This window comes from Lycorma delicatula, chromosome 12, assembly GCF_047948215.1.
Source record: "Lycorma delicatula isolate Av1 chromosome 12, ASM4794821v1, whole genome shotgun sequence".
In the NCBI taxonomy this organism is placed as follows: Eukaryota; Metazoa; Arthropoda; class Insecta; order Hemiptera; family Fulgoridae; genus Lycorma; species Lycorma delicatula.
In genome coordinates, this window is record NC_134466.1 from 19392237 (window position 1) to 19413697 (window position 21461).

At 33.5% G+C, this 21461-nt stretch overlaps 1 protein-coding gene across 1 annotated transcript; it reads left to right on the plus strand.

The window, feature by feature from the left end:
* Nucleotides 1-596: 596 nt before the first annotated feature.
* On the plus strand, nucleotides 597-19954 carry LOC142333365 (uncharacterized). Its single transcript, XM_075380387.1, has 5 exons — nucleotides 597-626; nucleotides 1458-1607; nucleotides 3094-3246; nucleotides 7514-7663; nucleotides 17421-19954. Exons 1-5 carry the CDS (start codon nucleotides 597-599, stop codon nucleotides 19236-19238), a joined length of 2301 nt encoding a protein of 766 aa, XP_075236502.1. The 3' UTR covers nucleotides 19239-19954.
* Nucleotides 19955-21461: the final 1507 nt, after the last annotated feature.

Here is a 21461-nt window from a genome sequence, read left to right on the forward strand (position 1 = left end):
TGTAAATTATAAATATAAGACCTAGTTATTGTAAGAATTCTCAATTTTTTTATTCATCAGGATATATTTATTTACTGTTTATGGCCCTCATATGGTTTAGCATTCATGTCTGATATGAGATATTTTGATTTATAATATTAAAAAAAGTTATTAACGAAGTGTAGGGAGATAAATAGCTATGATAAACAGATTGTTCTTAACATTTTAAGGTAGATAAACATTTTGATGACAGTACATAACAAAGAAAGTACAGTGAGCCTCATGTTGTAAACAAATCTGCCTAAACATTATTCTTTCTACACCCAGATTCAATGTTTTTTCCAAAAGCTGTACAAAACTATCTTTGATTTGGTGAAACATGTTCAGTTACAAGAAGGTTTATTATACTTTTTGATAATCTTCATTCTAGATCACTGCATAATTATTTTCAAACAAGACTGATTATTTATATATGTTTCCAGCAGTGACATTATTTTATACAAAACCATTTAGATTGCGCTTAGGTGCAAACATTTTTCTATTGGTTGATAGCTAAATGCCAATACCTACAATATACGTGTGTTCCAGTGCTATCAAGTCTGATTATATAATGAAAGATGCCAGTTGCAAACTTCGAGGGCAGTTCAGTAAGTAGCTTACATTATTTAATAAAAAAAAAAATAGTTATCTATTTGAAAGGGACAATCTTAAAATTGTTCTATATAGTCACCATTTAAATTGCACTTATCATAATGATGCATGAGTTTTGCAAATCCTTCTCTGTAGAAATCTGCCCCCTTAGATTTTTGGCACCTATCTTGTCCAAAACTTGTGATAAGCAAGCTTCCCCAATACAATTGCTTGCAGTACTTTTGTGACTTAAGTGAAATTTGGGGGAAATGAAGCGAGAGTTCCGTAATCGAAAAGGCGCGATTTTCACAAATTTTATCGTTGATTATCATTGTCCGTTCATCAGTCACAAGACTCGGCCAACCACTGAGATCTTCTTGATGAATATTTTTGCGGCGATTTTTAAACTGAATGCACCACTGCCTCATTCCACCATCACTCATTATTCCATCTCTGTACACCTCATAAAGTTGCCGATGAATTTTAACTGGTTTGAGGTTTTTTGCCAGTAAAAACCTAATCACTGAACACACTTTACAACTTGTGGGATTTTCTGCTGAAACGCACTTTTCAATAATTCACAACAAATACAGTAGGAAAGTCATAGTCCACAAGGCTATGACAACTTGGTGCGTACTAAGTGTAGAAAGGTTTTGACACCAATGGCAGCTCTATCCCCATCATCTCCATGCTAGACACAAATGTAAGTTACTTTTTGGACCACTCTCATTGTTACCTCCAAGCTCTCGACTTCGTCAGATAATACATTTCAGTAATATTTCATTAACCGCACTTATTTTAAGTTCCACTATTATAATAAAATATTATTACCATATATTTTTTTGCAGAGTATGGATGCACTAACTGGTAATTCAGTTTTGGAAGAAGTTCCGTTTTCCTTGCCTATTAAAATAGAAAACACGCATGAAACAGAGCAAAAAGAATATTTGTTTGTAACTCTTTCCAAGATAAATGATGGACAGACAATATTTAAACAAGTAAGCTATTTTGTATTTTATGTTGGTTTAAGTTATAAATATAAGACCTAGTTATTATATGAATTCTCAACTTTTTATTCATCATGATTCATTTATTTACTATTTACGGCACCCATATCGTTTAGTAATTGTGTCAGACACAAGATATTTCGATTTATAGTATATAAAACAGTTATTAATGGAGAATAGGGAGAGAAATAGTTATGATAAACAGATTGCCCCTAACACTTTATGGTGGATAAACATTTTGATTACAGTATGTAACATTGGAAATACAGTGTGCTGATGCCTCATGGTATAAACAAAGCTGCCTAAATGTTATTTATTCTATACCCAGATCCAACATTGTTTACGAAAAGAGTACAAAACTATCCTTGCTTTTGTGGAGTATGTTCCGTTACTAAATGGTTTATTATAGTTTTTGATAATCCTCATTGTAGGTCTCTGTATTTTTGTTTTCAAACAACGTTGATATGTTTCCAGCAGTGGCATTGTCTTATACAAAACCATTTACATTGTGTTTAGTTGGAAACATTTTTTTTGTTGATCGATTTATAAATGCCAATGCCTATAATATCTTTGTATTCCATTGCTATCAAGTCTGATCATATACTGAATGATGCCACTTGCAAACCACGAGGGCAGTTCAGGAAGTAGCTTATGTTCTTTAATAAAATACCAACCAAATGAAAAAAAAGAAATGTTATGTATTTGAAACCTAACTATTTTTCTACATAGTCGCCATTTAAATTGAGGCATTTATCATAACAATGCATGATCTTTCCAAATCCTTCTTTGTAGAAATCTGCTGCCTTAGATTTTTGGCACTTATCTTGCCCAAAAGTTATGATAAGCAAGCTTTCCTGATACAATTAATTGCAGTAGACTTTTGTGAAAATTGAGGTAAATAAAGGGACAGTTCTGTAATCGTAATGCAGTGATTTTCACAAATTTTATCGTTGATTACCATTGTCAGTTCATCAGTCACAAGGCTCGGCCGACCACTGAGGTCCTCATCATGAATATTGGTGCGGCCATTTTTAAACTGAATGCACCACTGCCTCATTCCACCATCACTCATTATTCCATCTCTGTATACCTCATAAAGTTGCCGATGAATTTCAACTGGTTTGAGGTTTTTTGCCAGTAAAAACCTAATCACTGAACACACCTCACAACTTGCAGGAATTTCTGTTGAAGCGCACTTTTCAATAATTCACAACAAATACAGTAGGAAAGTCATAGTCCACAAGGCTATGACAACTTGGTGCGTACTAAGTGTAGAAAGGTTTTGACACCAATGGCAGCTCTATCCCCATCATCTCCATGCTAGACACAAACGTAAGTTACTTTTTGGACCGCTCTCATTGTTACCTCCAAGCTCTCGACTTCGTCAGATAATACATTTCAGTAATATTTCATTAACCGCACTTATTTTAAGTTCCACTATTATAATAAAATATTATTACCATATATTTTTTTGCAGAGTATGGATGCACAAACTGGTAATTCAGTTTTGGAAGAAGTTCCGTTTTCCTTGCCTATTAAAATAGAAAACACGCATGAAACAGAGCAAAAAGAATATTTGTTTGTAACTCTTTCCAAGTCAAATGATGATGGACAGACAGTATTTAAACAAGTAAGCTATTTTCTCTTTTATGTTGGCTTAAGTTATAAATATAAGACCTAGTTATTGTATGAATTCTCAACTTTTTATTCATCAGGATACATTTATTTACTGTTTATGGCCCTCATATCGTTTAGCATTCGTGTCTGATATTTGGTATTTTTATTTATAGTGAAATAAACAGTTATTAATGGAGTGTAATGAGGTAAATAGGTATGATGAACAGATTGTTCCTTACACTTTATGATACATAACCATTTTTCCAACAATACACAATACAGAAAATACAGTGAGTTTGATGCCTCATGGTATAAACAAAACTGCCTAAACATTATCCATTTTATTCCCGGATTCAACATTGTTTACCAAGATAGTAATACAGTACATAGCTATCCTTTCTTTTGTGAAGCATGTTCAGTTACAATAAGGTTTATTATAGTTTTAGTGATAATCTTCATTCTTGGTCACTGCATTTTTGTTTACAAAAAAAGATTCGTATGTTTCTTTATGTTTCCAGCAGTGACATTGTCTTATACAAAACGATTTAGATTGTGCTTAGGCACAAACCTTTTTCTATTGATCGATTAATAAATGCCAATGCCTACAACATATTTGTGTTCTGATGTTATCATGTGTGATTGTATACTGAAAGATGCCAGTTGCAAACTGCAAGGGCAGTTCAGGAAGTAGTCGCCATTTAAATTGAGGCTTTTATCATAACGATGTATGAACTTTCCAAATCCTTCTCTGTAGAAATCTGCTGCCTTAGATTTTTGGCATCCATCTTGCCCAAAACATATGATAAGCAAGCTTTCTCAATATAATTTCATGCAGTAGACTTTTGTGAAATTTGGAGTAAATAAAGGGACAGTTCTGTAATCGTAATGCGGCGACTTTCATTAATTTTATTGGTGATTACCTTTGTCAGTTCATCAGTCGCAAGGCTCGGCCAACCACTGAGGTCCTTATCATGAATATTGGTGCGATCATTTTTTAATGCACCACTGCCTCACTCCATCATCCCTCATTCCATTTCTGTACATCTCACAAAGTTGATGAATTTTAATTGGTTTGAGGTTTTCTGCTAGTTAAAACCTAATCACTTAATGCACCTCACAACTTGCAGGATTTTCTACTGAAGCGCTTATTTCAATAATACACAACGAACAAAGTAAGAAAAGTCATAGTCCACAAGGTTACAACACCTTGATGCGTACTAAGTGTAGAAATGTTTTAACGTCAAGAAGATGGCTCTTTCCCTAACATCTCCTTGATAGGCTCAAATGTAAGTTACTTTCTGGATCACCATTGTAATAATGAATCGAGGCCCTTTTAAACTTATGAGACTTTTTCCCTTCCTTTACTCTGGAAATAGTACAGACTTTTTCCCCTTGAATAATTGTATAGAAGTTAATAGGTTGAGAGTTAAGTTAAGAGTAGCAGATAATTCAGTAGAAGGAAATTCTTATATACTGTTAAGTGCCGGTAGACCAGAAAGTGAATACAATTTAGTGGTAATCATTTTTCATTATACGTCCACATTGTTGAACTACTTTTAACATGCAATAAAGGATGGGTTATATCTATTTTCTTGATAATTTATTTGAATTTTCAAATTAATTTTTAGTAACTGATTTACTTAAGATCTTTATAAAAGCATTCACTTGCTACATTGTTCAAATAGAATGTATAGAAAATTTCAAGCATTATATTTGATAAGTCTTTTTTGATTTATTCTCTAACCAGTACAATAAAGTAATTAACACATTAGGTGTCGTAAGGAACTCATTGATTCTTCACACGACTGTTCAGTACAGGCCTTCAGGATCCATGGTGGTTGCTAACTCAGCCTTATTCATTGCTTTTACATATATTGTGGACTGTGATGTATGATTATGAACACCCCTGTCGCACAGTAGGAATACTAATATATACTCCTTTCACGTGCTGTCATCTTTTGACACCCTCAGTAACCAATATATGAAATCTATTCTGTTAGATGGTGTTTGTTAGTGATTAAGATTATGTTTACAGTTTTTACAGAGTGAGATAAGTGTGCATTATTTCCATGTTTTAAGTATATTAATATATTTAAAAATAATAATATAGTAATTTCTAAAATAACCCATTTAATCATTAATCATATTTGAGGAGCTAGGAGCTAAGTAAACGTTATGTATTTTTTTATGAAATAATGGAATCTCATCTGCTACAGAGTCAGACTCGCCCTGTTAGCAAACAGGAAATTGTTCATGAACAACAGACAGATATTTAGAATGATTCTATAAGCGAAATACGGGGGATATTCAATAATTAAAGAGATAAATTGATGTAGAAGTGAAACAGTTTGTAGGAGGAGTTTTGTATTTTCATGACTTTAGTTTCACATCACTGGGATTATCTGAGAACAGGTGATGGATAAAAATCTTTTTGTTTATAACCTCAAAGTTGCATTTAACAATGGTGTGCCCACTTAAAGTTTCCACATTAGTAAAGAATGTTCAGTGATCTGTTTCTTGAATAATTTTACAGTATGGTGAAAGTTGTATGAACCGCAGATATTTTTGTAAGTGGGTAGAACAGTTAAAAAATGGTCAAACCTCAATGACTGAAGAGCAGTGTCCTGGCCGGCCAGTTGAATTGTCAATTCCTTCACTTGAAACCTGCCATTGATGACATTTTTCGTGAAGACTGACATATTACAGTTGAACAAATAGAAAAAAGTTACAGTACGTGTTGGCACAGTTCATAATGTTTTCAGTAACAAGCTCATGTACAGCAAAACAATTGCAAGGGGGGTCCTGAAGGAGTTAACGCAACAAGGAAACAAGACTCAAAGTGTGTGCTGATTTGAAAAAACATTATGAAAGGGAAGGTGATCCTTTTCTAAACAAGATTTTAACGTGTAATGAAACTTGGGTTCACTATTTTGTACCAGAGTCTAAAAAACAAAGCATGGAATGAAGGCATACCAGCTCACCTGTCCGAAAGAAATTCAGAATGCAAGCATCAGTGGGAAAAGTCATATTGACCGTCTTTTGGGATGCGCAAGCCGTCTTTCGTGATTATTTGGAAAATAAGCGTACAATAAACAGTACAATACTCAGACATGCTGATGAAAAATGTAAAGCCAACAATGAGAGAAAACATCACGGATCTCAAAGAAAAGGCGGATATTGGTACACGACAATGCTCGCCGTCACACCGCATAGCTGACCCAAGAAACCATTGGAAAGATGGGTTGTGAAATATTACCACATCCTCCCTCTTGTTTTGTATCGCTCTCCATAGATTTATCAATGTCTCACAATATCTTTCTGAGTTAATTGTGTTGCTATGTTCAAGGAAATCAGTGAAAGCACTCCCTTAGCGGCCCAAAACATAGTTGCCATAATCTGTATGGCTGACAATGGTTGAAAACATTTTACTGGATTTCTGGGAGAACCAGTGTGCCTCCATTCTATGGGCTGTCATTTTGTTTCACAGTTGACATGCTTTACCCAGGTCTCATTTTCTGTTATGTCACGATCAAGCAGTGCATTACCATCCTCGTTGTAGGCTTCGAGGTAATTCAGCGATGCAGCAAGAAACTAATTTTTTTTGGTCTTTCAAGATTTTTGGCACCCATCTTGCACATAACTTGTGATAGCTAAGCTGCCCTGTTACAATTTCTTGCAGTAAACTTCGTGAAATTTGGGGGGGGAAATGAGCAATAGTTTCGTAATCATAAAATAGTGATTTTTATGAGTTTTATCGTTGATTTTAATTGTCATTTCTTCAGTCAAAAGGCTAAGCCGACCACTGCGGTCCTTATCATGAACATTGGTGTGACCATTTATAAACTGAATGCACCACTGCCTCACTCCAATGTTACTCATTATTCCATCTCCATACACCTTACAAAGTTGCTGATGAATTTCAATTGCTTTGAGGTTTTTTGCCAGTAAAATCCTGATAACTAAACGCAACTTGCAGGATTTTCTATTGAAAAGTACATTTCAATAGTTCACAATAAAAAAAGTAGAAAAATCACAGTTCATACGCTATGACATCTTGATGCGTTCTGAGTATAAAAACATTTTGACCCAGGATGGTAGTTCTATCCCCATCAATCTCCATGCTAGGGACAAATGTAAGTTACTTTTTGAACTGCTCTCATAGTTAGCTCCAAGCTCTTGACTTTATCAGATGTTACGTTTCAGTAATATTTAATTAACCACACTTATTTTAAGTCCCACTATTATAAAAAAATATTATTATTATTTTATATTTTTTGCAGAATATTGATGCACAGAACGGTAATTCATTTTTAGAAGAAGATCCATTATCCTTGCCCGTTAAGAAAGAAAACATTAATGAAACAGAGCAAAAACACAATTTGTTTGTACCTCTTGCAAAGACAGATGATGAGCAGACAATATTTAAACATGTAAGCTATTTTCTATTTTCTCTTTGTTTATGTTATAATTATAAGATCTAGTTATTGTAAGAATTCTCAATTTTTATATTCATCAGGATACTTTTATGTAGTGTTTATGGCCCACATATCATGTGGCATTCTTGTCTGACATGAGATATTTTATTTATAATATAAAAAATATATTATATGGAGTATAGGGAGGTAAATAGCTATGATGAACAGATTGCCCCTAACACTTTATGGTAGATAAACATTTTTTACAACAGTACAAAACAAAGAAAATACAGTGAGATGATGCCTCATGGTATAAACAAAGCTGCCTAAACATTATTAATTTTATACCCAGATTCAAAATTGTTTAAATTGTACAAAGATAGTAAAACAGCACAAAGCTATCCTTGCTTTTGTGAAATATGTTCAGTTACAAGAAGGTTTGTTATAGTTTTCGATAATCTTCATTTTTTTATATATAAGATTGGTCTGTTTCTTTAGGTTTCTATCAGTGACATTGCGTTATACAAAACTATGTAGATTGTGCTTAGGTGAAAATATTTTTCTGTTGATCGATTATTAAATGCCAATGCCTGCAATATATTTGTGTTTTGGTGCTATCAAATGTCATTATATACATAAAGATGCCAGTTGCATACTATTATGGAAGCACTCATACAGTTGAGTTATTTGTGTGAAAATCAATTTATTTTATAACTAAGAAATATAGATGTTTTTGGGCTCTTGGATTCTGTATAGCATTGCAATAAATGAATGAATGCAGGCCATGTTTATGAGGCTTTTTCACTGCTTTCAGTCTGATAACAGTACAGACTTTCTCCCCTTGAATAATAGTTTTAATAGGTTGATAGATACAAAAACATAAAAGAAGAGTAGAAGGAAATCCTTAAGTTCAGATAGACCGGATAATGAATACAATTCTGTGGTATTCATTTTTTAATTGATGTCCACAATGTTGAACTATTTTTTACATGCCATAAAGGATGTGTTATATAAAATCTATTTTCTCTATAATTTATTTGACGTTTCAAGTTAATTTTTTTTCTACAGTCATTTGACTTGTTTGATGCAGCTCTCCAATATTCCCTGTGTAGTACCAGTCGTTTCATTTTGGTATACTCCCTACATCGCACTTCCCTAACAACTTGGTTTTGATATTCCAACTGTTGCTTTCTGCACAATTTTTCCCATGTACCTGACCCTCCAATATCAAAGCTACTATTCCAGGATGCTGTAATATGTGGTCTGTAAGTCTGTCACTATCCAACCATTTGATTTTTATCATGCTATAGCACCACATTTCAAAAGCTTCTAATCTTTTCTCCTCAAGTACTTTGATTTTCCAAGTTTCACTTGCATTTAAAGTTATGCTCGAAGCATATACTTTCAGAAATGATTTCCTGATGTTTAAATTAATTTTTGATGTACGCAAATTATATTTTTGACTGAAAGCTCGTTTGGCTTGTGCTATTTGTCAGTTATCACTGCTGCTTCATCCATCTTTTAGTAATTCTACTTCCCAAATAACAGAAGTCTTTTACCTCTATAATCTTTTCATATTTTTATACTCAGTGGTCCATTTACATTATTTCGACTATATTCCATTACTTTTGTTTTGTTCTTGCTTATTTTCATGCGGTAGTTCTTGCGAAGGACTTCATTCATGCCATTCATTGCCTGTAATAAATCATTCTTACTCTCTGCTAGAATTACTATATCATCAGCAGATCGTAACATCTTTATCTTTTCACCTTGTACTGTTACTCCGGATCTAAATTGTTCTTTAACATCATTAACTGCTAGTTCTATGTACTGACTAAAAAGTAACGGGGATAGGGAACATCCTTGTCAGACTCCCTTTTTTATTACGGTTTTTTTCTTATGTTCTTCAATTATTACTGTTGCTGTTTGGTTCCTGTAAATGTTAGCAATTAATCTTGTATCTCTGTATTTGTACCCTAATTTATTTAAATGCTGAACATTTTATTCCAGTGTACGTTATCGAATGCCTTTTCCAGGTATATAAATTCCAAGTATGTTGGTTTGTTTTTCTTTAATCTTCCTTCTACTATTAATCTGAGCTCTAAAATTGTTTCCCTTGTCCCTATACTTTACCTGAAACCAAATTGATCCTTTCCTATTACTTTTTCTATTCTTCTCTCAATTCTTCTATACAGAATTCTAGTTAAGATTTTTGATGCATGAGTAGTTAAGCTAATTGCTCTGTATAATTCACATTTATCTGCTCCTGGTTTCTTAGGTATCATGACTATAACACTCTTTTGAAGTCTGACGGAACTTCCCGTTTTTTGTAAATATTACACACCAGGTTGTATAATCTATCCATTTCTTCCTCACCTGCACGTGCAGTAATTCTGCAGGTATTCAGTTTATTCCAGGAGCCTTTCTGTCATTCAGATCTTTTAATGCTCTCTTAAATTCAGATCTCAGTATTGCTTATTCCCTTTCATCCTCTTCGACTTTATCTTCTTCTATAACACCATTTTCGAATTTATTTCTTCTGTATTACTCTTCAATATATTCCACTCGCCTATCAACTTTTCCTTTCATACTATAAATCGGTGTACCATCTTTGTTTAACACATTATTAGATTTTAATTTATGTACCCAAAAATTTCTTGTTCATTACGAAAAACATTCCTGCCTGCACATTATTTGAAGCTCAGTTGATTATTGTGAAATCTCTAACCAAATGTCGTTTTCCTGTTCTATAGAATTGCTATATCAGAAAATTGTAGCATCATTATCTTTTCACCTTGCACTGTTACTCCAGATCTAAATTGTTCTTTAACATCATTAACTGCTAGTTCTATGTAAAAATTAAAAAGTAACGGATAGGGAACATCCTTGTCCAACTCTTGTTTTTATTACTGCTTCTTTCTTATGACTAATCTTTGACTAATAATATTGCAGTTTGGTTTTCCTGTATAAATGTTATCAAATATTCCATTCTTCTATTACTAAACTTGAATCCTAAATGTTTTAAAATGCTGATCATTTTATTTCAGTCTAAGTTATCAAAATGCTATTGCTTTCTCACCTGCACTGGGCAGTAATTCTGCAGGTATTCCGGCTATCCCAGGAGCCTTTCTTCCATTCATATCTTTTAATGCTCTCTTAAATTCAGATCTCCCCTTTCATCCTCTTTGACTTCCTCTTCTTCCTCATTATCACCATTTTCTAATTCATTTCCTCCGTATAACTCTTCTATATGTTCCACCCACCTATTGACTTTTCCTTTCGCATTATAAATCAGTGTATGATCTTTGTTTAACAAATTATTAGATTTTAATTTATGTACCATAAAATTTTCCTTAACTTTTCTGTATGCTCCATCTATTTTACCACAATTATCATTTCTCTTTCCATTTCTGAACATTTTTCTTTAATCCAGTCTTCTTTCGCCAGTTTGGACTTCCTGTTAATAGTATTCCTTAATTGTCGATAGTTCCATTTACTTTCTTCATCACTAGCATTCTTATATTTTCTACGTTCATCCATTGGCCGCAATACATTCTCTGATATCCAAGGTTTTCTACTAGTTCTCTTTGTCCCACCTACGTTCACTTCTGCTGATTTTAGAATTTCCTTTTTAACATTCTCCCATTCTTCGTCTACATTTTCTATTTTATGTTTTTTACTCAGATCTCTTGCCACAAATTTTCACCTCAAATTCCACCAATTCATCTGACACTTTTTCTTCACGTTTTTAAACCCCAACCACATTTCATGTTACTAAATTATGGTCGTTATCAATGTCTGCTCTAGGGTAAGCTTTGCAGTCGATGAGTTGATTTTGCTTAACCATCTTTGCTTAACCATGATATAATCTATCTGATACCTTGCAGTATCTGTTCGCTCGTGGAAACAGCCTAGTGGCTTTTTCCAAGAGTATATTCTTCTATTATAATTGTTAAACTGGGTGTTGGCAATTACTAAATTTTACTTCATGCAAAACTCAATAACTCAGACCCTTCTTTCATTCATTTTGCCAAGCTCATATCCACCGACAATATTAGGTCAATCAAATTAAATTTTAAGACTTGTATAAACATGTAAAGATATGGTAAGACATGTAAAAAATAGGAAAACCTGTAGAATTGAATGAAGAACTACTTTTCCATCTTCTTGTTCTTCAAAATGGCATTCAAAGTTGGAGAAAAACAATTTTTTTTTTTTAAAAGAAAAACTAGATATTTTGCAAAAGTTATAGCCACGACCTCTGTTTTCTCCGGGGCCATCCGCAATTCAACCCCGCTCATCCAGTCTTTAATGATACCATATACGATGCTAACTTTTCCAGTCGCCTCTCTTTTCATAGCCGCATCAACCACAATCATGAGGTCATCAGCTAATGCCATAAGGGTGACCTGGCAGCATTGGGAGGTGGAATACCTTATCATATGCAACATTTCATTGGGTCGGTCCAAGTACCGAACCCTGAGGGACCCGCCCCTTTTTAGAGCATCCTCTATTAGTTTCCCCTCCACCTCGTAGATCAGTCTGTAACCAGACAAATAAGACAGCATCGGCCTAATCAGATAATTCGGTACTGAGTTCTACGAAGGCACAGAGAATAGCAGCGTGTGTAATGCTATTAAAAGCATTCTGCACTTCGACAGTTACTAGAACACACACATCCTTCTTGCAGTCTGTTCCCCACGACCTTGAATAATGCTGCTCGCCATCTGGCTGGCTGGCTGGGGCGGACCTACGCCAGCAGAACACAAAGTGGCTTGCAGAGAGGCCGTCCACATCCTCTTCCCGTCCCGGCCAGTCTTCGCACCAGCATTCGCTCGAAAAATTTTGCCAGTGCGTCGATCATAGCCAGAGGCCTATATGATGAAGTGTTTCCTTGTAATACACATTATACACCTATTAGGGAGTCTAGGCGCGCACGCATCGTTCTTCTCTTGTGATGGCACTTCTTCCTTTTGCGTCCAATTTCTTCCGTCCACCAATACACAGCTGCGTGGTCTCCACCCACGTACCTGCGGTGGAGTGACCCATGGCGCTAGTGAGGTACTCAACAAGAGAGGCCATCTTCTCCTCAGCTTTCGGGAGTCAAACAACTCCCCAAAGATTGATCACCCCAGCAAATGCCTGTGCATCCATATTTCTGGTACCCCACCTCATTGTCACAGATCGTCGTACTCGTCACATATCAATCTCCGCAATCACCTTAATAACAGCCCATTGATCACTAGCCGTGAATCCTTCCCATACCTTCCACTTCGAAACCCCGCTAGCCAGATCAGGGGTAGCGAATGTGGTGTCCACCATAGATCCTGTCCCTCCTCTCCTGAAGGTGTATGTGCCCTCGCAGTTAGACAAACTAACTCAAGCACCGCCACCGCGTCGTTCAGGGTGTTGCCATGGGCGTTGGTTTTCGTTGAAACCCAGGAGGCCGACCAGTCGTTAAAATATCCCGCCAGAAGTGCAGGACGACAGCAAACCACATCTCGATAAATCGAGGACACCAGTATCTCTCCAGAATGATGATGGGCCCTCTCCTAGTTTTCTTTGTTGTCCTTCTTCTTTTTAGGGCATGCAGCGCTATCTGTCCTGTGCCCCTCTCCACCAAAGTTGAAACATCAAGCCACCCTGTCTGTGTCCTCACAGTTCCTCGCAAGGTGGCAAGTCTCCAGGCATCTATCTATAACACCGTTGTGGGAGCTCGATGTATTTCCACTCTGTAAGAGACTCTCTCAGCCCATTATTGACTCATCCCTGCTGAGCAACAGCTGCAACGATGGTCGCCGGATGCCGCCACGCCAGTCTCCCCATTTCCCGGCCTGACTGCCTACCCATAGATCATCTGACAATACCTGCCCAGCGACCGCCACCAGCGCCTTGAAATTCTCTCCCTGTTGGATGCCTTTCTCCAAATCACGAATCCGGAGAACGGCCAGAATCCTCGTTTTCTTAGCGATAGACCCAACCTTTAAGATGGAAATCAGATTTGGCTTAGAGTACCAGACTTCTCTCTCCACCTTAACTTTAATTTTCATTCTGTTTTCTGCCTTCCTTACAGAAGGAATCACAGAAGTCGGCAGCATCATATTGTCTTTCCTGACCGACTTAATCCGTTCTGCATAGGTAGCCGCAGACTTTACTTTGATCATTTTTCCACTTTTTTCCTCTACTGGTTCTCCGTGCCTCCATACAGAAGGGCGACTTCCAGTCGGAGCGATTATGTGACATCTGTAGCCAGTCGACCTCCACTCACACCCTAAAATCTTGCACGCATATACGGCAGTGTCCTTCAAACTGATCTCTGCCTGGAGAGGCCCAAGGTCATCTCCACAGTTCTTTTGATTCTGGCGGATACATGTACTAGGGCCTGTTCAAGGTCCCCTCCATCATCAGAATCAACACATGCAGTATGAAACATGTTGGAGACCGATGTTTCGTCTGTTTCTGTGTCTCCCAACAAGTCTTACCTCTAACATAGCCAGCACTACATTTCCAGCCCTAATGTAAGACTTACTAAGGAGCCAGGCCACCTGCAGGTGCCTGGTGGCCAGGGAATCCAATACCTTACTTTCTGCCAGAGCATTTATTTCGATAACTGCAACCATATTTAGGGCCCTGTGTCTCCGATCCAGAGTTCCTACCTGTGTGTTCCTGAAGGACTTCTTAGGCCAGTCCTTAATAAACTCAGTAACCTAGGGTGCAGGCACCCTGTTATCCAGTGCATCCATAGTCGGACACCAAGTAACAGCAAGCTTTTGAGCGGTCGCATCCGATGTGATTCTCTTTGTAGTGTCAACAGAGATATCATTTGCCGTTTTTCTAAGATCTGACAACATTTAGACAAGTAAGATATTTTCATTTACTGTTAAATGCCGTAACTAATATGTGGCAATTATTGTTTAACATTAGATACTTTGATTAAAAAGAAAGATGAAAACAGTATGTGGAGGATTGTAGCTGACATGATACTAGTCATAAGTCACTTCTGAAAAAGAATAAACATTCCGTGCCAGGTTTTATAAAAGGTTTCTTGTTTCTTTCTTCGTAGTCCCAAAATATACTGTTGTTCATCACATAACAAACCTACTGAAATGCAGCTGATAGATTCTTGCAAGTGAATTTATAATCTATTCACAGAAACCAGGTATATGATGAACATTGGTGTCCTTACAAAAAAGTACTTTGATGTGTATCTCTTATGGTGCTGTACATGTGTCAGTTATAACAAATTGTTTATCTTCTAACAGACAGTGTGTTGCATTATTGCTGTTGAAACATTGATGAAACACAGAAATAAATAAATGTAAGAAATATTATACTTCTTTATGCCAATCCTATTGGTCTTTGATAAGTGCCATGAGGCTACTTTTCCCGGATCTATACTTCATGTGTAGTTTGTAGTGTGAATTTTATGAGGTTTCTGAGGGTTCCTAAGAATTTTTAATGTGGTTTTATGCCATTTCTCTAAGGTTTTCATTACTGATTGATTAGAATCTTTTTTTCATGTACACTAAATTATAATCGGTAATTATAATAAAATGACTATTTAGTATCGTAATATAAGAATTGCATGATATAAATCTGAAAATTATTGGATTGTATTGAAATGTCGCTACTTTTAAGGAAAACAAAATTTGACTTTTTGAAGCTGTAGAGCGCATCAGTTTTCACAAAATAAGGGAAACTTCTTAGTTTCCTTTCACAGAAATTTTAATTCATATTTAAATGGCAGTTTCAATTAAATTTGTGCTTATAAATTGTTGGCAGTCCATAAATATTCTATAGAAACTGTTGAAACCATTCCTAGTATTGAATTGGACAATAACTTTTGAATCACTTTATATGGGATAAAACGGAGCTTCTTATAAATTGCCTTGTTGAAGTTGTTTTTTGTGTTGAGCTAACTTTTGCACAGGTTTGTTGAAACTACTTCATATAGTAGTTGATATGTTTTAGTTTTTTCAAATACTGATGGTCTATCACTTCACTCATATATCTTTATTGATCCAATCTTCCAAAAGTCTTCAATTAGTGTTCTTACACTCCATCGATTAGGAATCGGTGTACCTGGAAGTCTAATAAAATACTATTCTTTTACTTTCTGATACTCTCCATGCTTATGAACACCGATTAAATGAGAAATTTTCACTGTTCTGTGTGCACATTGAAAGACAGCCTCAGTCATTCAAAGACAATGAACAAACAGTGACAACAATGAATCACATCTTCTTATGTTAAGACACATCTTGTCTCAACATCGTGATTGGCTCATGGAAGCTAACTGCACGCAATACAGGATTCCCAACCTTTGTGAAAGCATTACTCATAGTGCATGGAATAAAATTCTTCAACCTATAATCATGTTTATATAGGTGTGCAGTTACTTTTTGAATGCACTGGATTATGAACATCCTGTCAGAACTCGTGCTTAGAATGATACATTTTCAGGTTAGATGGTAGCAATGAATTTACACTGACAAAATGTGATATTGCTAAATATTTTGTCTACCAAGATGCTAATAATGTCACCAAAATAGCTGTGAAAGAAATGTCTGTGACTTTGTGTGAGCTATAGAGTAAGAAAAATTCTTCGTCCTTTAAAAATTTACTATAAAACATAATCATCAATTCAGTGATTGGTTTGCCCTATTAACCAATTTTAGGGAACTTAGCAGTGAAATTTATAGAATTTATTTATGCTTTCATTATTACTACAAATTTGGTTGATATTGACTGATGAAGAAAAATAAGTAACTTCATAATCTAGTAATTTTCTCCAAATCATTTCTTATAAAATTTCCATATCAGGTGTTAAATACATGCTAAGTTGCTGCTGTTGTACATTTTATCACATTGTTTGGCCAAAACTGTGCAGGAGTTTTTTGCCAAACCCTGACACAATGAACTGCAGCGTTGATGGAAACACAAATCCACAGATAAGTCAAAATGATGTTCAGTAGGTAACACCAAATGTTTATTGTTAATGCTGTATGTTAATTAATTTTTTTATGCTTGAAACGATCTAAATCTTATTACTCATAGTAGTGTTGTAGTGTTCTTTTGAAATCAGAAAAACAGTTAAAAATTTTTTATTTAAGACATCTAAAAGTAAAGTTTTTTTATTTTTACCAAACGCTCAGCAATTATCATAAGTATACTTTTCTATTCTGTCACGAAATTAAGTTAAAACTTGGAACCAAAATTTGTCAAAAAATAAATAATTTATAAATTATGCCTCAGCAGGTTATAAATTGCATTACATACTTCTGGTATGAATTTGAATATATGTGATTTAGAAACAAAACATTTCTCAAGAAACATGTAGCTCACTCCTGTAGATAAATACTAAACAATTATTTTAAGTTTCAGCTGACATTGCTTTTCCTATGGCACCCGTTTTTTGTGTATCAGAATTGATTAAAAATTTATATGTTTTTGGCTAAATTCTTAATTATTTTTTTTATAATTTTCTTTTTTTTATTTGTCATAAAATTGTATGTAGTCAGACTAGTTTTAGTTCTATACTATGTAGCACACAGTTTACGGATTGTGTTACATTTTGTTAATTATTTTTTAACTGCATTTACTAAAGAAATTTTTATTTTTGCTTCGTATAAACAAACATATTGTGCTTGGTTAAATATGAAGATGGATATTTATTATTAGAGTATAAGTTGTCAATTTGTAGTTGTAATTGTTTAGATTAACATAGTTTTCTGATTGATTTTTAAATTAAAAATTATTGTAATTTTTTTAGGATAATGAAAAAGCTATTAGTGATGTGGAGGAAAGAAGTACTGAAAGTATTTTACTGACATCAAAATGTGTGGTTTGCTATAAAATAAAAAAAAACTGTATATGTGATAATGTTGTTGGTGAAGAATATGGTAATTTAAACAGTTTTGCTTTTAAAGAAAAATGCTTGCAAATTACTAATAAAACAGATGAGGAAATGAACTTCATAACTTCTCATCTTCCTATTCATAGATGTACTTTTTGTCAGGAGTCTTTTACTCGAAGATGTACCTTAGAGTCACATTTATCTATTCATGTTGTCAAAAAAAACTTAACATGTAATTTTTGTAAAAAAACTTTTAGCAAAAGCAATAATTTAAAGACACACCTCTCTACTCACACTGGTGAGAAGAAATTCACTTGTAACTTTTGTAAGAAAACATTTTGTCTAAAATGTAATTTAAATACACATCTCTCTATTCATACTGGTGAGAAAAAATTCACATGTAATTTTTGTAAAAAAAACTTTTATCTAAGCAGTAGGTTAAAAACACATCTCGCGATTCATACTGGTGAGAAAAAATTCACTTGTAATTTTTGTAAAAAAACATTTAATCAAAGCGGTAATTTAAAAAGACATCTCTCTATTCATATTGGTGAGAAGAAATTCACTTGTAACTTTTGTAAGAAAACATTTCGTCTAAAATGTAATTTAAATACACATCTCTCTATTCATACTGGTGAGAAAAAATTCACATGTAATTTTTGTAAAAAAAACTTTTATCTAAGCAGTAGGTTAAAAACACATCTCGCTATTCATACTGGTGAGAAAAAATTCACTTGTAATTTTTGTAAAAAAACATTTAATGACGGTGGTAATTTAAAAATACATCTCTCTATTCATACTGGTGAGAAAAAATTCACTTGTAATTTTTGTAAAAAAACATTTTATCACGGTGGTAATTTAAAAAGACATCTCTCTATTCATACTGGTGAGAAAAAATTCACTTGTAATTTTTGTAAAAAAGGTTTTACTCAAAACAGTCATTTAAAAACACATCTCGCTATTCATACTGGTGAGAAAAAATTCACTTGTAATTTTTGTGAAAAAACTTTTAATCAAAGCAGTAGTTTAAAAACACATCTCTCTATTCATACTGGTGAGAAAAAATTCACCTGTAATTTTTGTAAGAAAACATTTCGTCTAAAATGTAATTTAAATACACATCTCTCTATTCATACTGGTGAGAAGAAATTCACCTGTAATTTTTGTAAGAAAACATTTCGTCTAAAATGTAATTTAAATACACATCTCTCTATTCATACTGGTGAGAAAAAATTCACATGTAATTTTTGTAAAAAAAACTTTTATCTAAGCAGTAGGTTAAAAACACATCTCGCTATTCATACTGGTGAGAAAAAATTCACTTGTAATTTTTGTAAAAAAACATTTAATCAAAGCGGTAATTTAAAAAGACATCTCTCTATTCATATTGGTGAGAAAATATTCACTTGTAATTTTTGTAAAAAAACATTTAATCACGGTGGTAGTTTAAAAACACATCTCTCTATACATACTGCTGAGAAAAAATTCACCTGTAATTTTTGTAAAAAAGGTTTTACTCAAAACAGTCATTTAAAAACACATCTCGCTATTCATACTGGTGAGAAAAAATTCACTTGTAATTTTTGTGAAAAAACTTTTAATCAAAGCAGTAGTTTAAAAACACATCTCTCTATTCATACTGGTGAGAAAAAATTCACTTGTAATTTTTGTAAAAAAACATTTAATCAAAGCGGTAATTTAAAAACACATCTCTCTATTCATACTGGTGAGTAGAAATTCACTTGTAATTTTTGTAAGAAAGCATTTTGTCTAAAGTGTAATTTAAAAAACATCTCTCTATTCATATTGGTGAGAAAAAATTCACTTGTAATTTTTATAAAAAAACATTTAATCAAAGCAGCAATTTAAAAACACATCCCGCTATTCATACTGGAGAGAATAAATTCACTTGTAATATTTGTAAAAAAACATTTAATCTAAGCAGTACTTTAAAAACACATCTCTCTATTCATACTGGTGAGAAAAATGTTGCATGTAATTTTTATCTAAAAACGTTTACATGCAAGTCAAGTTAAGTTGACAGAGTGATATAAATTGTCTTTATTAAAGTTTGTGGTTTTTTTTTTTTTACGTAATTGTATACACTTTTCAAAACAAATTAGTTTATAAACAAGATTATTAAGAAACATTTATGTAATTTATGTACAATTCATTAATAAAGTTTTGTAGTAGCTTATATTTTACATGATTCATATTTTCTTTATATCAGGTTGTCTAAAAATTTTTGAGCCGTTGGAGGCTAAAATTGAGAATACATGTATTGTTTTTGAAATATAACATTTTGAGACCACGTGCACAATTTTTTTTGATAACATTCTCCCATTTTTCCATCAACACCATATACCATTAGCTATGAACGTCTGTGAATTCTGTTCATAAAATTTCAACACATGGTTTTCACAGGCCTTTTTTGAAACTAATTTAACACCGTTCAGGGAGTTGTTGCATAGATTGAAACAATGATATGCTGATTGTGCTAGGTCTGGGCTATATAATGAATGCATCAAAACCTCCCAGTCAAGTTCTCTGAGTTGCTGACTGGTCGTTAAAGATGTATGCAGTCGGGCAGTATGCATTTTGGCAGTGTGGCGTGGTGTATGGCATCCTTTCTGTTGACCAATTCAGGTTGTTTCTTTTGAATTGCTCGCACCTAGCTTTGCATGATTGCACCAAACGCGCTAATTGTCGACAGTACACGCCTGAATCTATCATACTTTGTCAGATCATGTGGCACTCAAACGTCTAGCTTCTTTTTGTAGCTAGCTTTATCCGATGGTTTAACAATGTTTGGTGATGGGTGTTAGGTCACTGGCAATTTCATGTAGTTTTGCACGCTTAGACTTAGCCAAAATATCATTCACTTTCTCTGTTTTGGCCATCCGCTGCTAAAAGCATCTTGGACTTCAAAATTCCCAAAACAAAAGGGACTGAACAATCTTTTGGCTGTTGCTCAGCCAGTTCAAAAACAAAAATTATTCAGTTGTTGCTAATATTCTAAATATTCAGTATGTTGATAACACCGATATTTATATTATTTTTATTAATTGTAGAAAAAATGTATCGATAAACATTATCCTTTACCATTATCGCAAAATTATGAATATAAAAACATATTTATTAATATATACAATACAAACAATTTATTTATTCGGTGTACTAATATTGGGTTACTGTTCATAGGAGTTCATAACTGCTGTATTTTTGTTATAAATAAATTTATGTTGATAATTTATTTATTTAAAGTTGTTTTTATTTTATTATGTTGATAATTTATTATATTAATTAAAAAAAAAATTCAGATATAATTTTAAATAAAGAAAAAAATTTAAAAGATTATTAAACAACTTGTCATCACATAATATACTGCCTCCCGTCAAAAATCATATGATAATTTATTTACTGTAAAGTGAAATATTACAATTATAATATGAAAATTATAATAATGTTATTATTGCAAATGTAAAGTGAAATATTACAATTATAATATGAAAATTATAATAATGTTATTATTGCAAATGAATGTATTATATAATGGTATATTTTTTTCAACAATGTAAATGAAGTTACTGCCAATATATTACAAGTAATAACACGATTAGAAATTACAAATAAGTTATATACAATGTATAATATAAGTGTGAAATACAAATATGTAAATTAAATTATGAGTATGTTGACATACATATAAAAATATAAATAAAATGAAATTACAATTACTTAGGAAATATTATTTAAATCGACAAATTGAAATTGTTAACAGGGCTTATTTTATGCAGATCTTAGACCTCTGCCCATCATGATGAATCATAATCGGATGATTTGAAAGAATTTGTTTGCGTTAGTGGTAGTGCATCATTAAAATCAATGTAGTTCTGTTCTTTGTTTGAATGTTTTGATTGTGTCCTTACATCTTGATTAGGATTATGTTTATTATTA